The following is a 23,434-nucleotide window of genomic DNA, read 5'->3' as shown; positions in this document are numbered from 1 at the left end:
GAACATTCAAATCTTTATTGTCCATGGTCAATACATTTGATTGTTCAAATCTCCTGCTGGCGGATAGTATGCGAAATTATGCCCATATTTCAGGTTTTGAACAAGAAAGGAAGCTACCTTCGGCCAGCCGAAGCTAATATACCCTTGCAGATAAAGTAATACTCACTCGGTGCAGTTTCAGGGATTCCAGATTCAGCGTTTCTATTTTTGAATTTTGTTTTTAAGTAGTCAAGAATTAAAACGCCTACTTGCTACAAAGCCACAATGAATTTTCTTATATATGTTTGAATATTCCTATGGGAGCCTTAAGATATAGTGGTCGGATCCGGCTTGCTCCGACATATGTACTACCTGCAATAGAAATAAGACTTTCGGGAAACGTCTCCGGAAACGTCTCCTTCACTGCGTTGCAAACATCTGACTGAAATTATAATACCCTCTACAAGGGTATAAATATAAAACAAAATGTCAACATATGTGTGTGCCGACCGCTGGTGTAGAGTGATACCTCATCTTGCCCGGTTACTCTGTCATTCTCCGAGTCTTCCCTCGTTGGAAATCCGTGAATCCGTTTACAAGTCTTATCTCCGCTGTCATATAATCCGTTTTGTCCTTTGCCAGAGCTTTGATCTCCCGAGACCCTGCTTTTCCGACCAACTTTTACTAGCTTGTGTTTTGTAGTGTTCGTGTATCCTTGCTTGGACTGTATTTAGGGATTCAGGTAGAATAGTTGTATAGGAGTCGTTGCCGACCCCAATCGTGCAAGTTCATCCGCCTTTTCGTTTTCTGGTACCCTGGCACCCATGTTACCTGTACATGGTTGTTTGTTGCTAGTATGTTAAGAGCCGACTTACAATCGGCTACTAGTGTCGAGATGGTTCTTGCTGCTGCGAGAGATTTGATAGCCGCTTGGCTATCAGAGTAATCCGTACCTTGGTTTTCCTGAGGCATTGCTAAATCGAAAGCTTGGGTGCTTCTAAATTAGCAAGTACCTCAGCCTGAAAAACTGTCGCTGATTCTGGAAGGTGAAATTTCGATTCTATCTCCCAGCTTTCAGTGAAAATTCCAGCCCCTACACCACAGGCCATCTTGGAGCCGTCAGTGTAGAGAGATACCTCATCTTGTCCGGTTCTATCATTCTCCCAGTTTTCTCTTGTTGGAAAGGTAGTCGTAAATCCGTTTCCAAATCTTATCTCCGCTGTCATATAATCTGTTTTGTTCTTTGCCAGATAGTTTCTGTCCTCTGAGATACGGCAGTGCCCTGTGTGGTAGCCTTTCCAGCACTCTGGCCGCACTCTGCGCTGCCGTATCCTTTATGAAAAGTTCTATAGGCATTATATCCAGAATAGTGTTCAACGCGGCAGCCGGGCATGACTTTAATGCCCCTGTAGCTCCTGCGCAAGCTGATCTTTGTATACTTGTCAGCTTGGTAATATTGTATGCTCTTGTCAGGGCTGGCCACCAGACTAGTGCCCCGTTTGTGAGAACTGTGTATGTACTGTGTAAAGCCATAATTAGGGTATATACCCCAATTTTTGCCGAACATTTTTCTGCACGAGTAGAATACTATACTGGCCTTTTTTACTCGTTCCGTGATGTTCAGTTTCTACGAGAGCTTCGGGTCTAGTATCACTCCTAGGTACTTAGCTTTACCCGATAGCTCGAGATCGATTCCATGTATTTTTGGTTTACTGTATGGTGGGATCTTTGTTCTTCGCGTGAAGAGCATTAGTTAGGTTGTACTCGGGTTTATACCTAGTCCGCAGGGGTTTGCCCATTCATTGAGTCAAGTAAGGGCCCCCGTCATTATGTTACTAATAACATCTGCGAATGGCCCTGATATTAGCAGCACTACGTCGTCTGCGTAGGCTGCTACTTTAACTCCTCCGCTATTGAGCTCTCTCAATATGTCGTTCATGTTAATAAGCCAGAGCAGTGGCGATAGAACCCCGCCCTGAGGTGTGCCTCTCTTCACAAAGCGTGTGAGGTAAGTACCACTTAGTTCGGCTGTTATCGTCCTGCTCGTGAGCATAACTCCGATCCAAGCTCTGATGTCTCATTCAATGCCGATCGAGTTAAGGGAGCTCAGTATGGAATCGGCGTTTACATTATTGAACGCACCTTCTATATCTAAGAAGGTGGCAATTTTATATTGGTTAAAATGTAGCGATTTTTATATGTGGCAGACTACTTCGTGTAGTGCCGTTTCTGTCGATCTGTCCTTTCGGTACGCATGCTGAGCGTCCGATAAATGCTGCTTCTCGGTGTTTTCCCGGATATGAATATCGATCATTCGTTCCAGCGATTTCATTAGGAAGAAGGTAAGGCTGGTCGTTCTGTAATCCTTTGCTAGGATATAACCTCTTCTTCCTGGTTTTGGTATAAATACAACTTTGGCTTCTTTCCATAAAAGCGGTATGTGTGTTAGTCTGATGCAAGCCACCTACTGATGCTGACCTGTGTTGCTTGAAGCATTGCCGGGAAAATGCCGTCTGGCCCCGGACTCTTATATTAATCGAAAGAGTTTATTGCCCATTTGATTCTTTCAATGGTTATGATACCGTTGAGTGTGTTGGTTGATGAGCGCTCTGACCTTCAGTAGGTGCTGGCTTTTCTCAAAGGTTGCCTGGAAAGTGTGTATCCACCAGTGTCTCCATGATTTCTTCCACTGCTGTAGTCGCTGATCCGTCTTGTTTGTGTAATAGAGTTGGACTGTTATACCCTTTGGCAAGGACCTTGCTTAGTATAGCCGAGTCTTTTATACATTCGAGCGATTCGCAGTTAGTCCTCAAAGAGTCTTTCTTGGCTGAGTATATCGCTTTTTTGTATGCTTTTTGTGCTTCTTTGTATGGCTCCCATTCCTTGGTAGCATAGCTGGAGATATAGGCTTTTCTTGCCCTCTCTCTCAGTGTGCATAGCTCTTTGTTAGGTCCTCTACTTCCTTGTCCAGGGTCGTCGTAGAGGTTTGTACCCGTATTCTTCATTTACTAACTTTCGAGTTGACAATCTTGCCGAATTTTTCCCATTCTACGGGGGTTACGTTGCGGATTCGGTTTGCTAATCGGAATCGAAATTTGGAAGAAAATGTACCTGTGATCTGAAAAGGAATTTTGATTCGACACAATCCACTTGTCAACCTTATATTTACTAAATTCTGTCTGTAAAGTGAGGTCTAACACCTCTTCCCATCCCTGAAATTCCCTAGTGCTTGGGAATATAAAGGTGGGTGTGTTACCTCTATGGGTTGCGGCGAATAATATTATCAAAAAGAGACTCACCCCTTTCGTTAGTTTCCGAGCTTCCCTATAGTGTGTGCCTCGCGCTAGCGTCGCATCCGAGCACCAGGGTCGTCTTAGTGACTTCCGCTCATTGCAGGAGCTTGATGACTGGCTCAGGTGGAGCAGGTACATCATGGGCCATGTAGGATGAGTATATCACCATCGATGTCCCATCCGCCGCCACGAATCTGGAGTGCTCTCGGCCTACCTGTCGAGTTAGTATAAGAGAGTGTATATCCTTGTTGTGTTAGACCCGAGATTTGTCTGTCTCGAGTCCATGTTTCTTGATTGATGCCTATGTCAATGTTCCTCTCACTGAGAAGAACTGCAAGATTGGCTGAAGCATGCGGGCTGCGCTTCAGGTTAATCTGCACAACTTAGGCATAGGTGTTGGTTGTTACGTCTGGGGTTTTGTCTTCGATGACCAGGTCATCCAACAGCTTCTTGGTGTCATCGGCCTCCTCGAGAACATCCTCTGGCTCTGCCAGGAAGACCTTGATCTTGGCCTTCCGTAGACCCTACCGGATGGTGTAGTCCGCCTTCTCAAGCTGCGGAAGACAGCGCTGGTTGATGAGGAAGAGGAACGGCTGACAAGTCTTCATCTCCTTCTCCACTTTAAGTATCGCCCAGTCCTCTGTGTGCACTTCTGGGTTCTGAGCCCTCAGCAGCGACATGCATCTCCAATCTTGGCTATGCATTCCGCCAGGAAGGACCTTGAGAACGAGTCATCGCACTTGATCACCCGGTGCCCCCTGATCATGTCCGACGAGTCGAAGGAGGGGATCGATGTGCATAAAGTTAGCGATGCAACTTTTGAAAATGCAAATTTTTTTCTATCGACAATTTGCTGTTATTTTTCCGTAAATTATTCGTGAAAGAAATAAATTTTCCGCTCAATTATTTTTAAAATTATGAGATGTTCTGCTCAGTTGATATCAATTTAGCAGAACACCCACACTAAAGTTCAAAATTTCCAAAATCTTTTCTAATGGGAATTTGCCGTTATTTATCCGTTAATGATTCGTGAAAGAAAAAATTTAGTGGCTGTTGTTTTAATTTTTTTTTTAAACTTAGTTGTTCTGCTAAGTTGATATCATTTATCCGTAAATGATTCACTAAAAAAAAAAAATTAAGTTGCTCTAGCTTTAACCTTTTTTTTTTAATCATAGTTCTGCTAACATCAGGGCTGTGAACCACTCCGGAGCTTTTTTTTTTGATATTCGGTTCGATTCACGAAAAATTTATTTTGTGTGTTCGTGTTTTTTTATTCAACAGTGTGGGGGGTTTTCTGATCATATTAACATAGAGTTTATTTACTAAGGGAAATAAAAATGCGCCAATTTTTGTGGCTATGCAATGACTGCATCTTACTCAAACAATCTAATAATATATAACTATCATCTTCCAAAACTTTTCGCAGTATGCCCACATTAAAATTACATGATTAAAGCAAAGAGTATACTCTTTGCCTTAACTGGTAAACACTTTATAAATCATAAATCTAGTAACTTTACTTATAAGTCTTAATGTTATGGTACATATTTCAATGAAAATACATGGAAATAAATGTTGACTTTATTATTTCATTAAAAAAAATTTATTTTTTTGAACCCTGGTTCGAACCTGAACCCTGCTCCGGCTCATCATTGAACCGGTTCGCAAACCGGAACATTATCTGTCGAACCCATGCAAAAATAATATGGGTTCACAGCCCTGGCTAACATACATATGTACAACGCGGACGGTAGCAGAGCTCTGCTGACGTCGACATCAAATGTGTAAACTTCCCGCGAATTCTGCGTCCTTGGGGTTTATTAATTTCTGCAGTGAGTCTGAGTCCGTGTGTACATATGTATGTTAGCAGAACTATGATTAAAAAGAAAATGTTAAAACAAGAGCAACTATATTTTTTCTTTCACGAATAATTTACGGCAAAATAACGTAAAATTCCCATTAAAAAAGATTTTGGAAATTTCGCACTTTAGTGTGTGTGCTAAGTTGATATCAACTTAGCAGAACATCTCAAAATTTTAAAAATAATTGAGCGGCAAATTTTTTTTTTCTTTCACAAATAACACTGTGCAGCATTTTATACGCTTTTTAAATTTACCTCGATGGATGCTATATTTTTGGATTCGTTATAAATTCCCAAGTTAAACTGCGTTTTCCAAAAAATTCCCCGACGCAAGGATTTTTAGCACAAGTACCTCAAAGTTCGAAAAATGCTGAAATTGGCCAACTTTCCGGAGGTCTCCGAGGAAAACGGATTAATGGTTTGTTTTGATGTTAACGTTTTTTTAAATATACACTCTTTATCTTTCAAACCCCTTACTTAGAATAATATTAGGACTTTTTTTAAGGGATACATAAATTCTAGAAAACAGAGTGAAAAAATATAAAAGCATACAGCTGCAGTCAAAAATGTTGGTTTTTGGTTATATGCTAAACAGCTGCAAATAAGGTTTTATATTAAGGGGTTATATACCTTTTTAAAAAAAAAAAAAAAGATTTTTTTTTTTTGCTGAATCTTAAAGTATATCCCCTAGAGAACATCTTTCCAAATTTTCATACAGATCCGAATAATAGTTCGATAGGAAAACAGCGTTTTGACGCGCTCGACTTCAATAGTTGCATATACTCAACGTAAAACTTTGAATGCGATTATCTCAAAGTCGTGTTTTTCCAAAAGTGCCTTCGCTGTGACCACGATTGCGCAAGAACTATTTGATCGATCATCTTCAATTTTTTTTAAATTATTCGTAATGATTGTGCCGAGTTCGTGAACGATTCAGTTTTTATGCGCCAATTTTGATTTCGCAGATCAGAATTTTTTAATAAAATTTTTAGAACTCAAAAAATCAACTTTTTGGAAAAATTGTTACTGTATGCAGAAAAAGCAAATATTCTTAAAAATAATCGTTCACGAACTGGAAATAATACTATACTAACTACAAATTTTTGGTTTTTTGATATCAGTTGACCTGCTGGACTTCCATCGTGGTCACCGCAAGCCGCTATAAAAAAAAGAGTTCCTAAAGAATTGCCATAACTTCGAAAATGATTCATATTTTTTCAAGAACAAAGGCTTGTTGTTTCGATAAAAACATGTACTATCAGTAAATAATAACTTTACTGTCATAAAATAATTGCTACACACATGAAAAAAATCAAAATTTCCCTCAATTTTTTCGCTCAAAAAAGGTATATAACCCCTTAAATTGATAACAAAAAAACTTTGGTTTATATTTTTAAGATTTTTTTTTAAATGTTAATAATTTAATCTTCATAGAAAGTGTACTACCTAGTCCGACTCCGAATTCGAGTCACAGCTGTCGTCAGAGTATCCATCATTTGATTAAAGTTGGGACACATCTTCTGGAAGCTCTAAGTGTCTAATTTTTGGTTTTGGACAATTTTTTACTGTCTATCATAAGGGCTAGTGCTTGATCTGCTGAAACGCGTTTGGAAGTGCCATTAGAAAATTATTAAGCTTTCTTAATTATAGTCCCAGTGGACGCGGGAGTATTTGATAATTCCATTAATTTAGCTGAATCCCGTTTTCCTTCCACCCGCAAAGCCTGTTCTGTGGCTAATAGCAGTTGATCCTCATCTATCGTTGGCAACAATTCTTGGCTTTTCCTTTAATGTGTTTTAGGACAACACTTAGAAAAGGCTTTTTGTGCCCTTCCTCTTGTACTTGAGGTGGAAGCAATGACATCAATGCTATAGTCTTCGCCATTCAATGTGACGTGAAGCCAACTTGCATTATGACCAAGATACCTGGCTTTATCTCTCCTAAACTTAAAAGACAGTTTACTCATGTGTAGTTTCAATTTGGAGTGATCAATGTCATTGCCAAACACCATCACTGCGTGCCTTACAAGAATGCCTACGAATTATGTATTCTGGTTAGATAGAATACGATAGAATAATATAAGTTTTTTTCCACCAAAAAACAAAAACATGAAAAATTAAACTTACTTTTTGGTACTTTTAAAAAAAAAATTTTTTTTTTGGTAAAAAAAAAATGTTTTTTGTCTTTGAAAGTATATTAAAAATTTTTTATTTTGTTTTGAGCCTGTTTTTGTAATAGTTGAACATTTCTAAAAGTGCTGCTTAAAGCTCATCGACTTCAAAAATAGTTCAACTTTTGCTAAAAGTTCCCCTAGATTGGCAAAATCTTACACTGTGCGCCCTGTGTTTTTAAAAGTTTGTTGCTGTAGCTTCTCTTATACGATTAGTATAATAGCACAATTATAATCAATACAATATTACCAGGAGAAAATAAATTATAACAACAAACTCTTAAAAACACAAGGCAAGATCACTACTACAATTTTGACCACATCTGCATGTTTTTATACCCATTACTCGTAGAGTAAAAGGCTATATTATATTCGTGCAAAAGTATGTAACAGCTAGAAGGAAGCGTTTCCGACCCCATAAAATATATATATTCTTGATCAGGATCACTAGCCGAGTCGATCTAGCCATATCCGTCTGTCCGTCTGTCTGTCCGTATGAACGCAGAGATCTCGGAAACTACAAAAGCTAGAAGGTTGGGATTTCCTACACATATTCTTGGGCTTCCTAAGCAGCGCAAGTTTATTTTATCAAGGTGCCACGCCCCTCTAACGCCCACAAACCGCAAAAAGCCGTGGCGCCCACAGTTTTGTGTACAAACAGTACCAATTCCGTGCCATAGATGGGCGTGTTTTACACTCCTTCTGGTGCTGGAAAAAAGATGCCAAGCTGATAAACAAAAAATACGTAAATATTTTAGGAATATTTCAAATAAAATGTTCTTTTCTTTCTACACCAGTGGGTTGTAAGGGAAAAGGGGTCAAAAATAGTAAATAGTTTACGGCCCTAGCGGCCAAACCAAAAGGCTGCATTAAAAATTTGAGCATTAATCGCCATCAGTGGAAGATATTACGAACCAATTTCCGTCAATATCGAACTTTTAAAAATAGTTTCATTCTGTCCAGGACACTTTATTAGACATTGGTTGCTCGCAAGATTTTTTGAAATAATTACTTTTTGAAGCGAATTGTTATGAGCTTTCTCTTACCAAATATTTAATTGGTCCTCAATCTTGTGGTATTTAGCAACACTTCAAACATTTTTTTTGGGGGAAAAAAGTGGAGGGTACTATATGATAGCACAGGTCCTTACTTTTTTTATGTTTCTGCAGGCTGGTATGTCGTGGTACTTAGCAAAACTTCAAACATTCATTATACCCTTGCAGAGGGTATTATGATTTCAGTCAGAAGTTTGCGACGCAGTGAAGGAGACGTTTCCGACCCCATAAAGTATATATATTCTTGATCAGCATCACTAGACGAGTCGATCTAGCCATGTCCGTCTGTCCAGTTTTCAAGCTATCGGGATAAAACTTTCCCAAAAGTCTTCTTTCTATTGCAGGTAGTATATAAGTCGGAACGAGCCGGATCGGACAACTATATCATATAGCTCTCATAGGAACAATCGGGAAAAAAGAAAATGTAAAAAAATTATATCTTGGGTGTTTTTGAACCTATAACATCCTACTTTTGGAAATGTCATTTTTTATCTAATTCTGAATTTCGAATAAAATTTTTTCAAAATCGGACGACTATATCATATAGCTGCCATAGGATCGATCGGAAAATTAATGGGAATATAATAGGAAATAAATTATTGCTTCGTTGGTTTTTATTGTATTCTCTTCTACTCTAGGATATAACTCTTTTCAAATATGTTCGAATTTCGATTTTAATTTTATCAAAATCGAACTACTATATCATATAGCTGCCATTGAAACGAACGCAAAGTTAATGAGAAATAATAGGAAAATTAACATTTTTGCGATTTGTAAATTAATAGGAATTATCTGCAAGGGTATATAAGCTTCGGCTGGCCGAAGCTAGCTTCCTTTCTTGTTTTTGTCTGATCTTAACTGGCTGAATACGCGAAGTATGGAAAACATAATAATTTATATTCTATTTATTTATTTATAGGAGCCTGTGAAATTTATAGCCTGCCACGCTTTCCATCAACTCCTCAGTTTTTCGCAGTTCCATTGGCTGCTAATGATGAAAATGCATCCACATATGCGTTTGTAGGTCCTGCTAGATATTCATGGAAAGAAGAGGATATTTTATATGTGGGAACCACATTTACTAACGTTGGTGACTATCGCCATGATGTGCCAGCTATTTCTTCCCGTCGGCTAGATGATTTAAACTACGCAGAGTTCTCAATACAGCAGTCTATTATAAATATCGATGTCAAATATCGGGATCATTTTTTGGTTGATTATGTTTATGGCTTTAATTCTTCTGAATATGCATACTTCATTATAGTTCAAAAAAAATCGCATTTAGCTGATGAAGCGGGTTATGTAACCCGTTTGGCACGTATATGTATCACAGATCCCAATTATGACAGTTATACTGAAATAACAGTTCAATGTACGGCAACTGAAAACCATGTTGACTACAATATACTACGCGATGCTAAAGTAACGCCGGCAAGCCAAAAATTAGCTCAGAAAATGGGCATAAAAAAAGATGATCATGTGTTAGTAACTGTTTTTTCGCCTTCGAAAGAGATAAGCGATCAACCAGAAAGCAAATCGGCTATGTGCATTTATAGCATAAAAGATATTGAAGACATGTTTATTGAAAATATTCATCTGTGCTTTAATGGAACCATAAAGGATCGAAATTTGGGTTACATTTCCGGCACTATTAATGATGGCCGATGCCCTATAGTTGGCTCGCTCGGTAACATTTACAACTTCTGTTCTGTAGGACTTAAGATAAGCGGAGTATCTCCCATAACTTCACATGCTCTCTTTCATTTTGATAATGTCTCCGTTACGTCAGTGACTGCAACTTCAACAACTGATCAACAGCATTCTCTTGCTTTTCTTGGAACAGACATGGGAATAATCAAAAAAGTACTATTATCTGGTCAAAGCCCAGGAGAGTACGAAGAAATAGTTGTGGATGCTGGAAATCGTATTCTACCGAATACTATGATGTCGCCCAAAAAAGATTTCCTTTACGTTCTATCTCAACGTAAAATAACTAAGCTGAGAATTGAGCACTGCTCTGTGTACACAAATTGTTCAGCTTGCTTGGAGTCTCGAGATCCCTTTTGTGGATGGTGTTCTTTGGAAAAACGGTGCACAGTTCGGTCAACTTGTCAGCGAGATACATCAGCATCACGATGGCTTTCACTGGGCAGTGGTCAGCAGTGCATTGAGTTCGAATCAATTATCCCAGAGAAAATACCAATTACTGAGCTAGCTCAACTGCATTTAATAATTCGAACATTGCCGGAACCCTTTAATGCAAAGTACCGATGTGTCTTCGGAAACTCTACTCCCATTGATGCTGAGATTCTGGACAATGGACTTGGTTGTGCCACGCCCCCTCTAGATGAAAGACCAGTAATACCAACTAATACTGATCATGTTTTGGTGCCCTTGTCAGTACGAAGCTCAGAGACAAATAAGGACTTTGTATCAAGATATTTTGCATTTTTTGACTGTTCGCATCATGGCAATTGTCAGGAATGTCTGCACAGTTCATGGGGCTGCAACTGGTGCATTTTTGACAATAAGTGTGTCCACAAATCATTGCAATGTCGTAATGTAGAAACTGCTGTAAGTACGGTTGGTCAATGCCCACATTTGAAAAAAAATCGACCGGCGATTCTTTTACCGGTGCGGGTGCCGAAAGAAATTCGGCTTGAGATTGAAAACTTACCAAAACCCAAAAGCGCTCACGCCGGTTTTTTATGTACAATACATATTGAAGCCGCTCAGATGTTATTGCCTGCGCACATTGAGTCGAACAAGATAGTTGTGTGTGAAAAAACACCGTATTTCTACGAAACTAATACACATGAATATAAGGCAAAAGTTGTAGTTACATGGAATTTCCAGCACTATGTCGACACTGCAGTTGTTACATTATACAAGTGCGACGTACTGGGCTCACATAGGGATCATGCTGATTGCAGTTTGTGTGTCACTCGTGATCCAAAATATCAATGTGCCTGGTGCAGGAACTCATGCGTATATAATGAGACTTGCCTAGCAGACAATGATCGTTCTATCAGCGCAGGATCTAAAACAGCTATAGAAAACGAGTGCCCTCTACCAAGGATCGATATTATTAAACCGTTATCTGGACCTATTGAGGGTGGTACTCTTATTACAATCGAAGGCAGTAATTTGGGTATTCGCGAAGAAGATGTGCGTGGGAAAATATTTATCGGATCTGTGCCTTGTGAACTAGTGAACTACCAAATATCCGTAAAGATTGAATGCCGCACTGGAGCTGTGATGTATGAAATGTCAGCACCGATAAAAGTGGCAAATGATGCAGGGTATACTGAATCTAGTGTACAGTTTCATTTTAAAAATGTGTTGTTAACAGGATTATATCCCACTATCGGACCCAGGTCGGGGGGCACACAGTTGTCCTTAATAGGAAAGTTTTTGAACATTGGATCAAGTATGCGTGCATTTTTAGATGAGTATGAGTGTCACATAAATGTTACACAAGCTTCGTCATCCCAAGTTAGTTGTACTACATCAGAGGCGACCCAGCCAGAACCAATTCGGTCCCTCCACCTGGTTATTGATGGTGCCAACCGAACATTAGAATGCCTAATATCAGCAACAAGCACGGCCAGTAAAAATCCGACCCGAAATAATTTTTCTTCTTATCAATTCCGTACTCCACCACGGCAGCCCTGTTCCATTTTTAACTATACCCAGGACCCGCGAATAATGCAAATCAAGCCTCTACGCAGTTTTGTAAGTGGTGGTCGCGTCCTGACTGTTCATGGAATATATCTTGATTCAATTCAAAAACCTGAGCTTGAGGTTTTTTTTGACAACGAAAGAGTAAACAAAACGTCTTGCATTGTAATTAATTCAAATCAAATGGAATGCCCATCTCCTCCAGTAAATCATAAATTTCAGACTTTTAAAAATACCAACAGAATACTGAATTCGGAATTTGGCTTTAAAAATTCTTCTCAAATAACTGAAAGTGGGCTTCAAAATGAATTGGTTAGGGAGAAACGAAGGGCAAACTTAGTGGACAACTTTCATATATACACTACAGGAGGAACTGCGTCTAGCTATTTCGTCAATAATAATATGGATGTCACAACTTTTGTAAAGGTCCATGAAACTCAACTAAATTTACAACTTAGTTTTGTAATGGATAATGTACCGCTTGTTCGAGACTTGAATAAATATTTTCATGATATAAGGAGCACTATTGTTTATTTAGCCGATCCCAAATATTTGCCATTTCCAAACGACGGCATTAAACTCTATAAGGGTGATAGCTTGGTAATCGAAGGCGAGCTTCTAAATTTGGCAGCTGATGAATACGACGTTAATGTAACCATTGGTACTACTCAATGCAATATTACCAGCCTCGCACTAACTCAACTTTTGTGCATTCCCCCGGAGCAACAACCACTGCCAACTGACGAAAATGGTGTTGATCAATCGACGGATTTACCGCTAGTTGTGGTTAAAGTAGGAAGAAATCTACGGTTCGTTATAGGATATCTGAAATATGACTTGAATAAACCCTATGTTTTTTCTCATGCCTTGTTTGTCGTTATGTTAACAGTGGCAGTAGTTGTCATTGTTTTGGTTATTGTACTAATAATATTCAGGAGGAGATCAACACAGGCAGAACGAGAGTACAAACGCATTCAGATTCAAATGATTACCTTGGAAAGCAACGTACGTTCCGAGTGTAAACAAGCATTTGCTGAGCTTCAAACAGACATGACCGATCTAACAGCGGACTTGGAGAGCACCGGTATACCTACGTTAGATCATGTTAACTATATTATGAAGGTGTTCTTTCCTGGAGTATCAGATCATCCTATTCTAAATTCCCCGAAATATCGTGGAAGTAACCAACACACTAACTATGATGCAGCCATGATGCAATTTGAGCAACTGATTGGTAACAAATATTTTTTGCTAATGTTCATAGAAACTTTAGAGGCTCAACGATCGTCTTTCTCAATTCGCGATCGTGTTAACGTCGCCTCATTGCTTATGATTGTGCTAATGAACAAAATGGAATATGCAACGGAAATTTTGAAGTCTCTTTTATTACGATTAATTGATAAATCGCTTGCTAGCAAGCATCCTCAGCTAATGCTACGACGCACTGAAAGCGTAGTTGAAAAAATGTTAACCAACTACTTAGCAATTTGTATGTACGATTACCTAAAAGAATACGCTGGATCGAATTTATTTTTGCTATTTAAGGCAATTAAACATCAAATTGAAAAGGGTTTGGTAGATGCAATAACCAACGATGCTCGTTACTCACTTTCGGAAGAACGTCTTTTGCACGAACAAGTTACACATTCTGTTGTAATATTGCACATTTTACAAGACGATCTTGATGAAAAAGTCCAATGTCGCGTAAACGATTGGGATACTATTTCCCAAGTCAAGTTGAAAATCCTCGACGCAATTTTTAAAAATACCCCGTTTTCAATGAGACCATCTGTACACGAAGTTGACCTGGAATGGAGGCATGGACGAGGAGGACATCTCACATTACAGGATGAAGACCTAACCACAAAAACAATTAACGGATGGAAACGCCTTAACACATTGGCTCATTATGGAGTAAAAGAATCAGCTGTAATGTCACTAATAGCTAGGCAAAATGATAACTACCATATACCCTATGGGAAAACCCAAAATCCGGCACCTTACCACAATTGTAAGTTTTAAACTTAAATAATAATTTGTTCATAACACAGGTACACAGCCAAAAATTTCCACGAACCATTTCAAGTTTTCCATGATATTTGGGTGCTCCTGAGTAAAAGTCCCATACAAAATTATTTTCCATCACCTACAGGTTCCGCGGTATAGCTAAGAATACAAAAAACCGATGTTTGCCGACATTTTGAATTACGTGGCCTATATAATTGGACTAACCTTTATTATTATCGGTAGGACCTATTCTCAATACATCACGGCATTCCTAAAAAATAGTCCCCATTGTGAACCATTGCCCATGTCTTTGGAATTCGACGCCAAAGTTGAAAATCCCAAAATTGTAGAGATTTTTCAGATGGAAAAACAATTCTGAGGATTAAATCTTGAATGGAAGTAATTTTGACTATTCATTGTATCTATTGTTCATTGTATGCTTTAATTTCGGTTTAAAGCGTTTTCATGAGGACATTTTATTGGATTTCTTATACTAATAAAACCGTTTTTTTTATTTCATTATCTACTCCTAAATGTTGTCAAATTTTAAAAAAGTCAAGGCATCCTACAGAATGGGAGTAAACATTTACATTTTTCTATGTATATTCAGTGAACGTATTTTAGTTTCTTAGTTCTAGAGGTTGCCATGACTTATTCTAAATTTGACAACATTTAGGTGTAGATAATGAAATAAAAAAATCGGTTTTATTAGTATAAGAAATCCAATAAAATGTCCTCATGAAAACGCTTTAAACCGAAATTAAAGCATACAATGAACAATAGATACAATGAATAGTTAAAATTACTTCCATTCAAGATTTAATCCTCAGAATTGTTTTTCCATCAGAAAAATCTCTACAATTTTGGGATTTTCAACTTTGGCGTCGAATTCCAAAGACATGGGCAATGGTTTACAATGGAAACTATTTTTTAGGAATGCCGTGATGTATTGAGAATAGGTTCTACCGAAAATAATATAGGTTAGTCCAATTATATAGGCCATGTAATTCAAAATGTCGGCAAACATCGGTTTTTTGTATTCTTAGCTATACCGCGAAACCTGTAGGTGATGGAAAACAATTTTGTATGGGACTTTTACTCAGGAGCACCCAAATATCATGGAAAACTTGAAATGGTTCGTGGAAATTTCACAAAGTTTAATTTTGTGTTCCTGTGTAATTAATAATTTGTTCATAATTATTAATTTGCTTTTATTGCAGTTTATTTTATAAATAATTCGCAAAGCCATATTATAATTAATAATGACATCGAGTCAGGACTGCAGCAGCCTCGACTTTACCATCTTATCAAGCCCATTATACCTGATCATTATATGAACATTAAAAACTCCGTCTTATCTGGAGCGTCACCAGCAATGCCATCATCGCATTTGGTAAACAGTTGTAACGAGAGGGTCAACAAAACGATACCAGAAGTCTATTTAACACGTCTTTTGGCCACTAAAGGAACTATACAAAAATTTGTGGACGATTTCTTCTCAATTATTTTAACTGTTAATGAGGAGTTACCACCTGCAGTGAAATGGCTTTTTGATTTACTAGATGAAGCTGCGCGACGTCATGATATTGCTGATACTGATATTGTACACGCTTGGAAATCAAATTGTTTGCCCCTTCGATTTTGGGTTAATTTTATAAAAAATCCAGATTTTATATTTGACGTCAACAAAACTTTTTGTGTGGATTCCTGTTTAAGTGTCATCGCGCAAACTTTTATGGATGCTTGTTCAACATCGGAACACAGGCTTGGAAAAGATTCTCCATCAAATAAGTTGCTTTTTGCGAAAGTAAGTATAAAGTAAACATTAATTTTTATTGTTATTTAAAATAAGTGCACACGTTACATCCTCATTTTGTAAGATATATTTCTATAGTTATTGAGGCCAGACCTCTCAAACCTTTTTATTTTGAAATAAACAATTGAAGGAAACTATATATATTCTTGATCAGGATCACTAGCCGAGTCGATCTAGCCATGTCCGTCTCTGTTCGTCTGTCTGTCTGTATGAACGCTGAAATCTCGGAAACTATAAAAGCTAGAAGATTGACATCTGGCATGCAGATTCTAGGAGTTCCTACGCAGCGAAAGTTTGTTTCACGCCCCCTCTAACGCCCACAATCGCTTGTATACGATTTTAAAAATTTCAATATTTTGGAAAAGTAAAAATGCAGTATAGTGTTTATCAATACCTATCGAAATGTAGAAGAAATTTTTTAAATCGGACCATTCGTTAAAAAGTTACGGCGGATCAAAGTTTTTATCTCCATCTCCTTCGCACTCCCTTTAGCTGAGTAACGGGTATCTGATAGTCGGGGCACCCGACTATAGCGTTCTCTCTTGTTATACCCTTGCAGAGGGTATTATGATTTCAGTCAGAAGTTTGCAACGCAGTGAAGGAGACGTTTCCGACCCCATAAAGTATATATATTCTTGATCAGCATCACAAGACGAGTCGATCTAGCCATGTCCGTCTGTCTGTCCGTCTGTCCGTCTGTCTGTATCTACGCAAACTAATCTCTCAGTTTTTGAGCTATCGGGACGAAACTTTCGCAAAAGTCTTCTTTCTATTGCAGGTAGTATATATGTCGGAACCGACCGGATCGGACAACTATATCTTATAGCTCCAATAGGAAGGATCGGAAAAAAAAACTTTAACAAATTCTAGCTTCGGTGTTTTTTGAAATATTACCTTCTACTTTTGGGGCTGTTATTTTTTAAATATTTCTGAATTATTTATTTAAAAAATCGGACTACTATATCATATAGCTGCCATAGGAACGATCGGAAAATTAATGGAAAAGTAATAGGAAATAAATTCTAGCTTCTTTGGTTTTAATTGTATTATCTTCTACTCTAGGATATGACTCTTTTTAAATATTTCCGAATTTCAATTTTAATTTGATCAAAATCGGACGACTATATCATATAGCTGCCATAGGAACGATCGGAAAATTAATGAGAAATATTAGAAAACTAGCAGGGTCTGTAGCCTGCAGCTTCGCCTGCGGAAATTAAAATTGAAAATTAAGCATTGCTTTATCTTTGGTACTTATTTTAAATTTAAAAAATTCCTAATTTTTATTCTATAAACCGAAAAAAGATTTTATCAGAACTTTTTCCCTTGATATCCGTAAAAACAAAAATATTTTGTCCTCTGAAAACTACTTAAAAAAACATGTGTTTTTTTAAATCTTTTTAAAATTATTATGGATTGTTTGCATAAGTTAACAGATGGACAAAACAGAAACAAACAGATTCCTTTTTCGACACAAATCCTTACACTAATTTCATTCAAAACATCAGTATTTTGTCCAAAACATATTATTTAAATATAGAATGTCATACTGCGTTGAGCATGTAATTACATTCCCAATCCATTGCCATTAAAGCCTAGAACCATTATTTGAAAAAAAATTTCTTTAAGAAAAAAATAGATGGGATACGAATTTGATTAAATTTACATGTTAAAAATATATAACTTTTTTTTTCAATTTCGGAGAGTTTTGACTATTGCTGTCTCGTTCTTACCCATATAAATTTATGCCTTTTTTTGTATGAATTAAGAGTGCAAAAATATGAATTTCAAAGCAGTATTTTATCGAAAACAAAGCAAAAAACTGCCAAAATATGGATTATCACGCCGCGTTAAGTTTGTAATTCAATTCCAAATCGATTAGCGTTTAACGCTGGAAAAAAAACTTGTATTCTTAAAAAAAATTGCTAAAAGTTTTACATAGCTCTCCAACAACCAATATAATAATTTTGATTAAGATTTAAAAAATTTGAGGGAATATTTGTAATTTAAGTTCGTCTTGAAATGTTACAACCGCTTCAAAATGTGATAAGATGTTTATCCTTCGACAGTTAAAAAAAAATTAATGTCTCCAATTCTTATTTTAAAAAAATGAATGCCAGAGATAGGATAATTTTAGGCTTACTTTTATTTCATCGGTCCCTTAAAACAAATCCTGTTGATATTGGCCTTACTACCTCGTTCTATATTTTCTATTTATATTTTCTATTTATATTTTCTATTTCTATTTCTTGTTTTTTAAAGATGCAATTTTTAAACTATTTAAACCGAGTTATGTTTGTAAAGATGTTAATTCTTGATAACACTGTGCAGTATTTTTAGTGCTTTTTAAATTTACCTCAATGGATGCTATATTTTTGGATTCGTTACGAATTTCCAAGTTAAACTGCGTGATCCAAAAAGTTCCCCGACGCAAGGATTCTTAGCAAAAGGACCTCAAAGTTCAAAAAATGCAGAGATTGGCCAACTTTGCTTTATGTATTTGACTAATTTAAGAAAAGACATCAAGAAAGGCAATTCCAAATTACTGCATTTCACCATTGATATTTTGTTTCAGTATTTTTGTTTTCACATTAATTTTTCACCTTGATTAGAACTATATTAATAATAAGGAAGGCAAATGGGCGGGGAAGCCGTGAATCAAATTGTTTAAACATTTGAATTTGTTTAAACAATATGAGGCACGTGTAATAAAGAGCAAGAGAATCAATTGGTATGGATATTTAATGTTCTTTTAATATTATCAATGCGATTTGAATTTTAGTTCACAAAAATCGGTTACAAAATTTCTTATGTAAGTATGTTGTGGAAATGTAAATGAAATATTCTTTTAGCAAAAGGATATCAGTATTATCTTGAATTTGAATTTGAAAAATTGAACTTAATGGGATTTCTGTAAGGTCTACCGATATTTTAAAATTTAACGTTTACTGAAGAAAAAGGCGCAAAAGAAAAGATTTGCGATGTAATCGATTTTTTTTGGCTGTGGTATTTTCATTTTCCCCTTGCGCGGTCACACTTAAATTGCGACAGCCGGACATACATATGTACATTAGGGTGGACTTCTTTAAGGTCAACTGAGCTCAGCATCTTAAATGGTAGGTTTCTGTGTCCAATAAATTTATGCGAAAACAGAAAAATTTTATTTCATCGTTTAGGCGGTGCGCAATGGCCCTAAAGTTTCGCTGAAAATTAAGTGTAAAACTAGGAATTTACCCCATTCCATTTCTTGTCAAATTTTAACATGTCAACTTTTTGGTTTCGCTCGAATAAAAGAGTCAAGTAGAAATTTATTTCATGAATATTAACAGTTGGACGTAGCCTAGCTAGTAGAGCTTCTGTCTCCGAACAAAAAAAACCGAGTTCGATCCCCGACTCATCATTTTTTTTTGTGACTCACAATAAAATAGAGATTCTATTTTACAATTTTGAAGATTAACTATCACTTTTGCGTTCGCCAATACAAATCTTCGTCAAAGAAGAAAGCCAGCATTTAGGATACAACAATATTGACTCTTATTTTTCAGAGACCGTAATATTTATAAGTTTTACTCTAAAAGTCCTTGATTATTCGTTATTATTGTTATTTTTAAGTTGTAATTGTCTCCCAGGGACTCGAATTTTATCAACGACTACATCCCTTGTTAAAAAGCTCGGGAAAGTGATTAAGATACTTTTTAAAATACTGTCAAAGTATAAAATTAAGTCTACGGCATCTAGATGAATCTGAAATATGCGTAATAAACTTTAAAGCCGTTGCGCACCGCCTAAAACTAATTATTTTTTACTTTTTCTTTCTTTAATGGATTAAGGATACAAAAATGCTATATATGAAGGGGTGAGAGCATGGCCTTAGAAATTTCATACAAATTAAGTCCACCCTAATGTACATACATACATGCGCCAGCAGAACATACATGCAAACATATGGGGACGCGTGACGTCACATCAGGTTAGCCAAATTTGAAAATATTGGGGACTTGGTTAAGGATGCTGAATCTCCAAGAAATTTAAATGCAGTTATTTGCGGGTATGCCATAAGATTATGAACATCACATTTTTAAACCATTTTAACAACATTTATAACAGAGAAATGGCAAAAGAAAGAATTAAAAAAAAAAAACAAATCGAACTTTGGGGCACTTTGGGGTCGTTTTTTGTTCTAAAAAGTACCCCTTACTCCTAATTATTTTAGTAATTACTGTGATTTTTCTAGATTTTTAGGTCAATCCGTTCGGGTGGAATTTGCTACTGACCGTTTTTTAATCAAGACAAATATTGATATAGATTGAACATTTTTGCGATTTGTTAATTAATAGGAATGATCTGCAAGGGTATATAAGCTTCGGCTGGCCGAAGCTAGCTTTCTTTCATGTTTTTTGGATACTTTTAATGCTATTTGCATTTTAAAGCACAAAAATCTATTAGAAAATGTCTTCGATCTGTTTTAGAAATGTAAATGCAATTTTTTTTATGCAAAAGGGTATCAGTATTATCATTAATTTGAATTTAAGCGAATCTAACTTTCTTAGTCAGCTGCAATGCAGACACACGCACATAGCTGGGGATTGTGTTTATAAAAACTAATTTTGTGGCTTATATATATTTCGTCCATGTGTGTGTGTGCAACGGAGCGAATTAATGTTTTTTAAAAATCATCAATTTGTCAATATCTCAACGTTTGAAAACTAATAAATAGTTTGCTGATCAGTTTTTTTTGCATTATAAAAATAAAAGGAATTTCAAAGAAAATTTCGACTGTAAAATTCATCTTAATGGGATTTGTGTAAGGTCTACCGATATTTTAAAATTTAACGTTTACTTAAGAAAAAGGTGCAAAAAAAAAGATTTGCGATATAATAAATTTTTGGGGCATTTTTTGGGTCGTTTTTTGTTTTAATCAGGGACCGTAAATAACACAGGTCGACAAAATCAAGACTTTTTCTTGGCCCAAGAATAAACGCTACAAAACCTGAAAGAATGTTAGCTGTAGATTACTACCTCATACTTGGAAACTTTCCAACACGTCGAAGATTTTAGAAATCCGTGGTCAAAATTCCAAATTTTCGATTTTTAGGCACTTTTTGCGGCTTAATAGTAAGAAAACCTTTCGTAGCCCAGAGCCACAATTTAGAGAAAGTGGTACCTTGAACCTTTAACTTCAAGAGTGTCCAATCACAAAGTTGGGCGACCTCTAGTTCGTTAGCTACAATGGATTTTACTGAAGTACTTTTTGTTACTTTTTTTCATCTATAGTAGCCTGATATTTTCCTTGTTGAACTGAGACCCATACACATACAATACATTAAAAATATCAGGCTACTATAGATGAAAAAAAGTGACAAAAAGTACTTCAGTAAAATCCATTGTAGCTAAAGAAGTAGAGGTCGCCCAACTTTGTGATTGGACAATCTTGAAGTTAAAGGTTCAAAGTACCTTTTCCGCTAAATTGTGGCTCTGGGCTGCGAAGGGTTTTCTTACTATTAAGTCGCAAAAAGTGCCTAAAAATCGAAAATTTGGAACTTTGACCACGGATTTCTCAAAACTTTGACGTGATAGAAAGTTTCCAAGTATGAGGTAGTAATCTACAGCTAAAATCCTTTCAGGTTTGGTAGCTTTTATTCTTGGGCTTTTTTTTTGTCGACCAGTGTAATCATTATTTGAGATTTTTATTTTAAAAAGGCTACTGTGATATTTTTTTTTAAACGTCAAAAATAACGTTCTTTTTACTCTTGTCCACAAAGTATATCCATTTCAACAAATCTGGAAAACAAATTAACTGTTAGCTTTTATTCTTGGGCTTTTTTTTTGTCGACCAGTGTAATCATTATTTGAGATTTTTATTTTAAAAAGGCTACTGTGATATTTTTTTTTAAACGTCAAAAATAACGTTCTTTTTACTCTTGTCCACAAAGTATATCCATTTCAACAAATCTGGAAAACAAATTAACTGTTATTTCAAGTCTGTTTCATGTCTATAAAATTCATAAAAACCAGTTAAATTGTTGATTAAAACTTGTAAAAACCTCAGTAGGCCTTTTAAAATAAAAATCTCAAATAATGATTATTTACGGTCCCTGGTTTTAAACTTTACGTCTCACTCTGCGCCTAATTATTTCCGAATTAATTTGATTTTTCTAGATTTTTAGGTCAATCCTATTAGGGTGGAGAGATGGATATCCAAACCAAAGTCGAAAATTTTACGTACTTTTCGGTTTATTATTTTTAAAAAAATAACTAGAAGGCGCACTCAATCCATTTTCAATCACGATAAAGTTTGATATAAAACAAATTAAAACAAGAAAGGAAGTTAACTTCGGCCAGCCGAAGTTTATATACTCTTGCAGGTATGCCTACTTAAAATGTTGTTTTTACATTGTCAAAAATCAAAACGCCTACTTTCTACAAAGTTACAATAGTTTTTCAATTATTTTTTGATTATTCCTATGGGAGCCATAAGATATAGTGGTCCGATCCGGCTCGTTCCGACATATGTACTACCTACAATAGAAAGAAGACTTTTATCATCGCGATAGCTTTAAAACTGAAGGACTAGATCGCATAGAAACGGGCAGACGGACAGACGGACATGGCTAGATGGACTCGGCTATTGATGCTGATCAAGAATATATATACTTTATGTACATCTGACTGAAATTATAACACCCTCTGCAAAGGTATAAAAATGTAGAATGTATAATGTAGAGAAATGAGAGCTGTGTGGCTATGAGGGCACCGAGGAAAGAAAGAGCGCGATAAGACCAAATCAGCAAAGAACCGATAACTCGAAAATGAGAGCCGGTGACTGAAGTTGGGAGATGAGTAGAGCAAACGGTGCGAGAGAGCGCCAAAACGACAATGTAAATAAAAAACAACAACAATGCACTCGCGTCGTTAACTATTTTTCAATATCTTTATAAAGACGATGGTTTTAACACAAATCACTAATTTGCATTCAAACGGCGGGCTCAACCGAATTGAGAATGAAAACTTTGTGAATATAAAAAATGAATAAGTGTGGGAGCGAATGTAAAACACGTCCGTATACAACAGAGAGCGAATGAACACTTTGTCTTCGATTGTGTGACCCAAGAAACTGATCCTTTTCTCTAAGAAATGGAATTTTTTCCACTTGATACGTAGTCTGTATTTTGCGGCCTCCTGTAGTACTTTTTCCAATTTCATTATGCATTTTTCATCTGCAAAGATAATTATATCATCAACGCATTACGTCATCTTGAATTAGGTCTTGGAAAACACAGTTGACAAAACGGTTAAACACTGCGGGTGAATTGCAAAATTCGAATGGAGCTTTGCAGAATTCAAAGACCTTTGCCGCTTGCAGCTTTTCTAAAACATCATCCATTAGTGAAACAGGGAAGCTGTCTCTGAGTACCATCCTGTTTAGCTGTCGGAAATCAATGCAAATTCTGTTTGTGCTATCCTTCTTCCTTACGACGACCACTCGACTTGCGAAGTTTGGCGTAGACTTCCGTAATACGCCCTCAGCGAGCCATTTTTCCACTTGTTGTTTTACGGCGTCTGTTTCTACTG

At 36.5% G+C, this 23,434-nt stretch overlaps 1 protein-coding gene across 1 annotated transcript in view; it reads left to right on the top strand.

Moving 5' to 3' along the window:
• The window catches only part of PlexB (plexin B), a 48,661-nt gene that overhangs the window by 15,824 nt on the left and 9,403 nt on the right, over positions 1-23,434 (top strand). The window contains exons 2-3 of the mRNA XM_044395311.2: positions 9,278-14,050; positions 15,267-15,853. Of these exons, the coding sequence (XP_044251246.1) occupies positions 9,278-14,050; positions 15,267-15,853 (5,360 nt within the window). The remainder of the gene's footprint in view (positions 1-9,277; positions 14,051-15,266; positions 15,854-23,434) is intronic.

This window comes from Drosophila takahashii, chromosome 4 (genome assembly GCF_030179915.1).
Source record: "Drosophila takahashii strain IR98-3 E-12201 chromosome 4, DtakHiC1v2, whole genome shotgun sequence".
In the NCBI taxonomy this organism is placed as follows: domain Eukaryota; kingdom Metazoa; phylum Arthropoda; class Insecta; order Diptera; family Drosophilidae; genus Drosophila; species Drosophila takahashii.
Note: the sequence above shows the minus strand (reverse complement) of the source record. Positions and strands in the feature narration are given on the sequence as shown.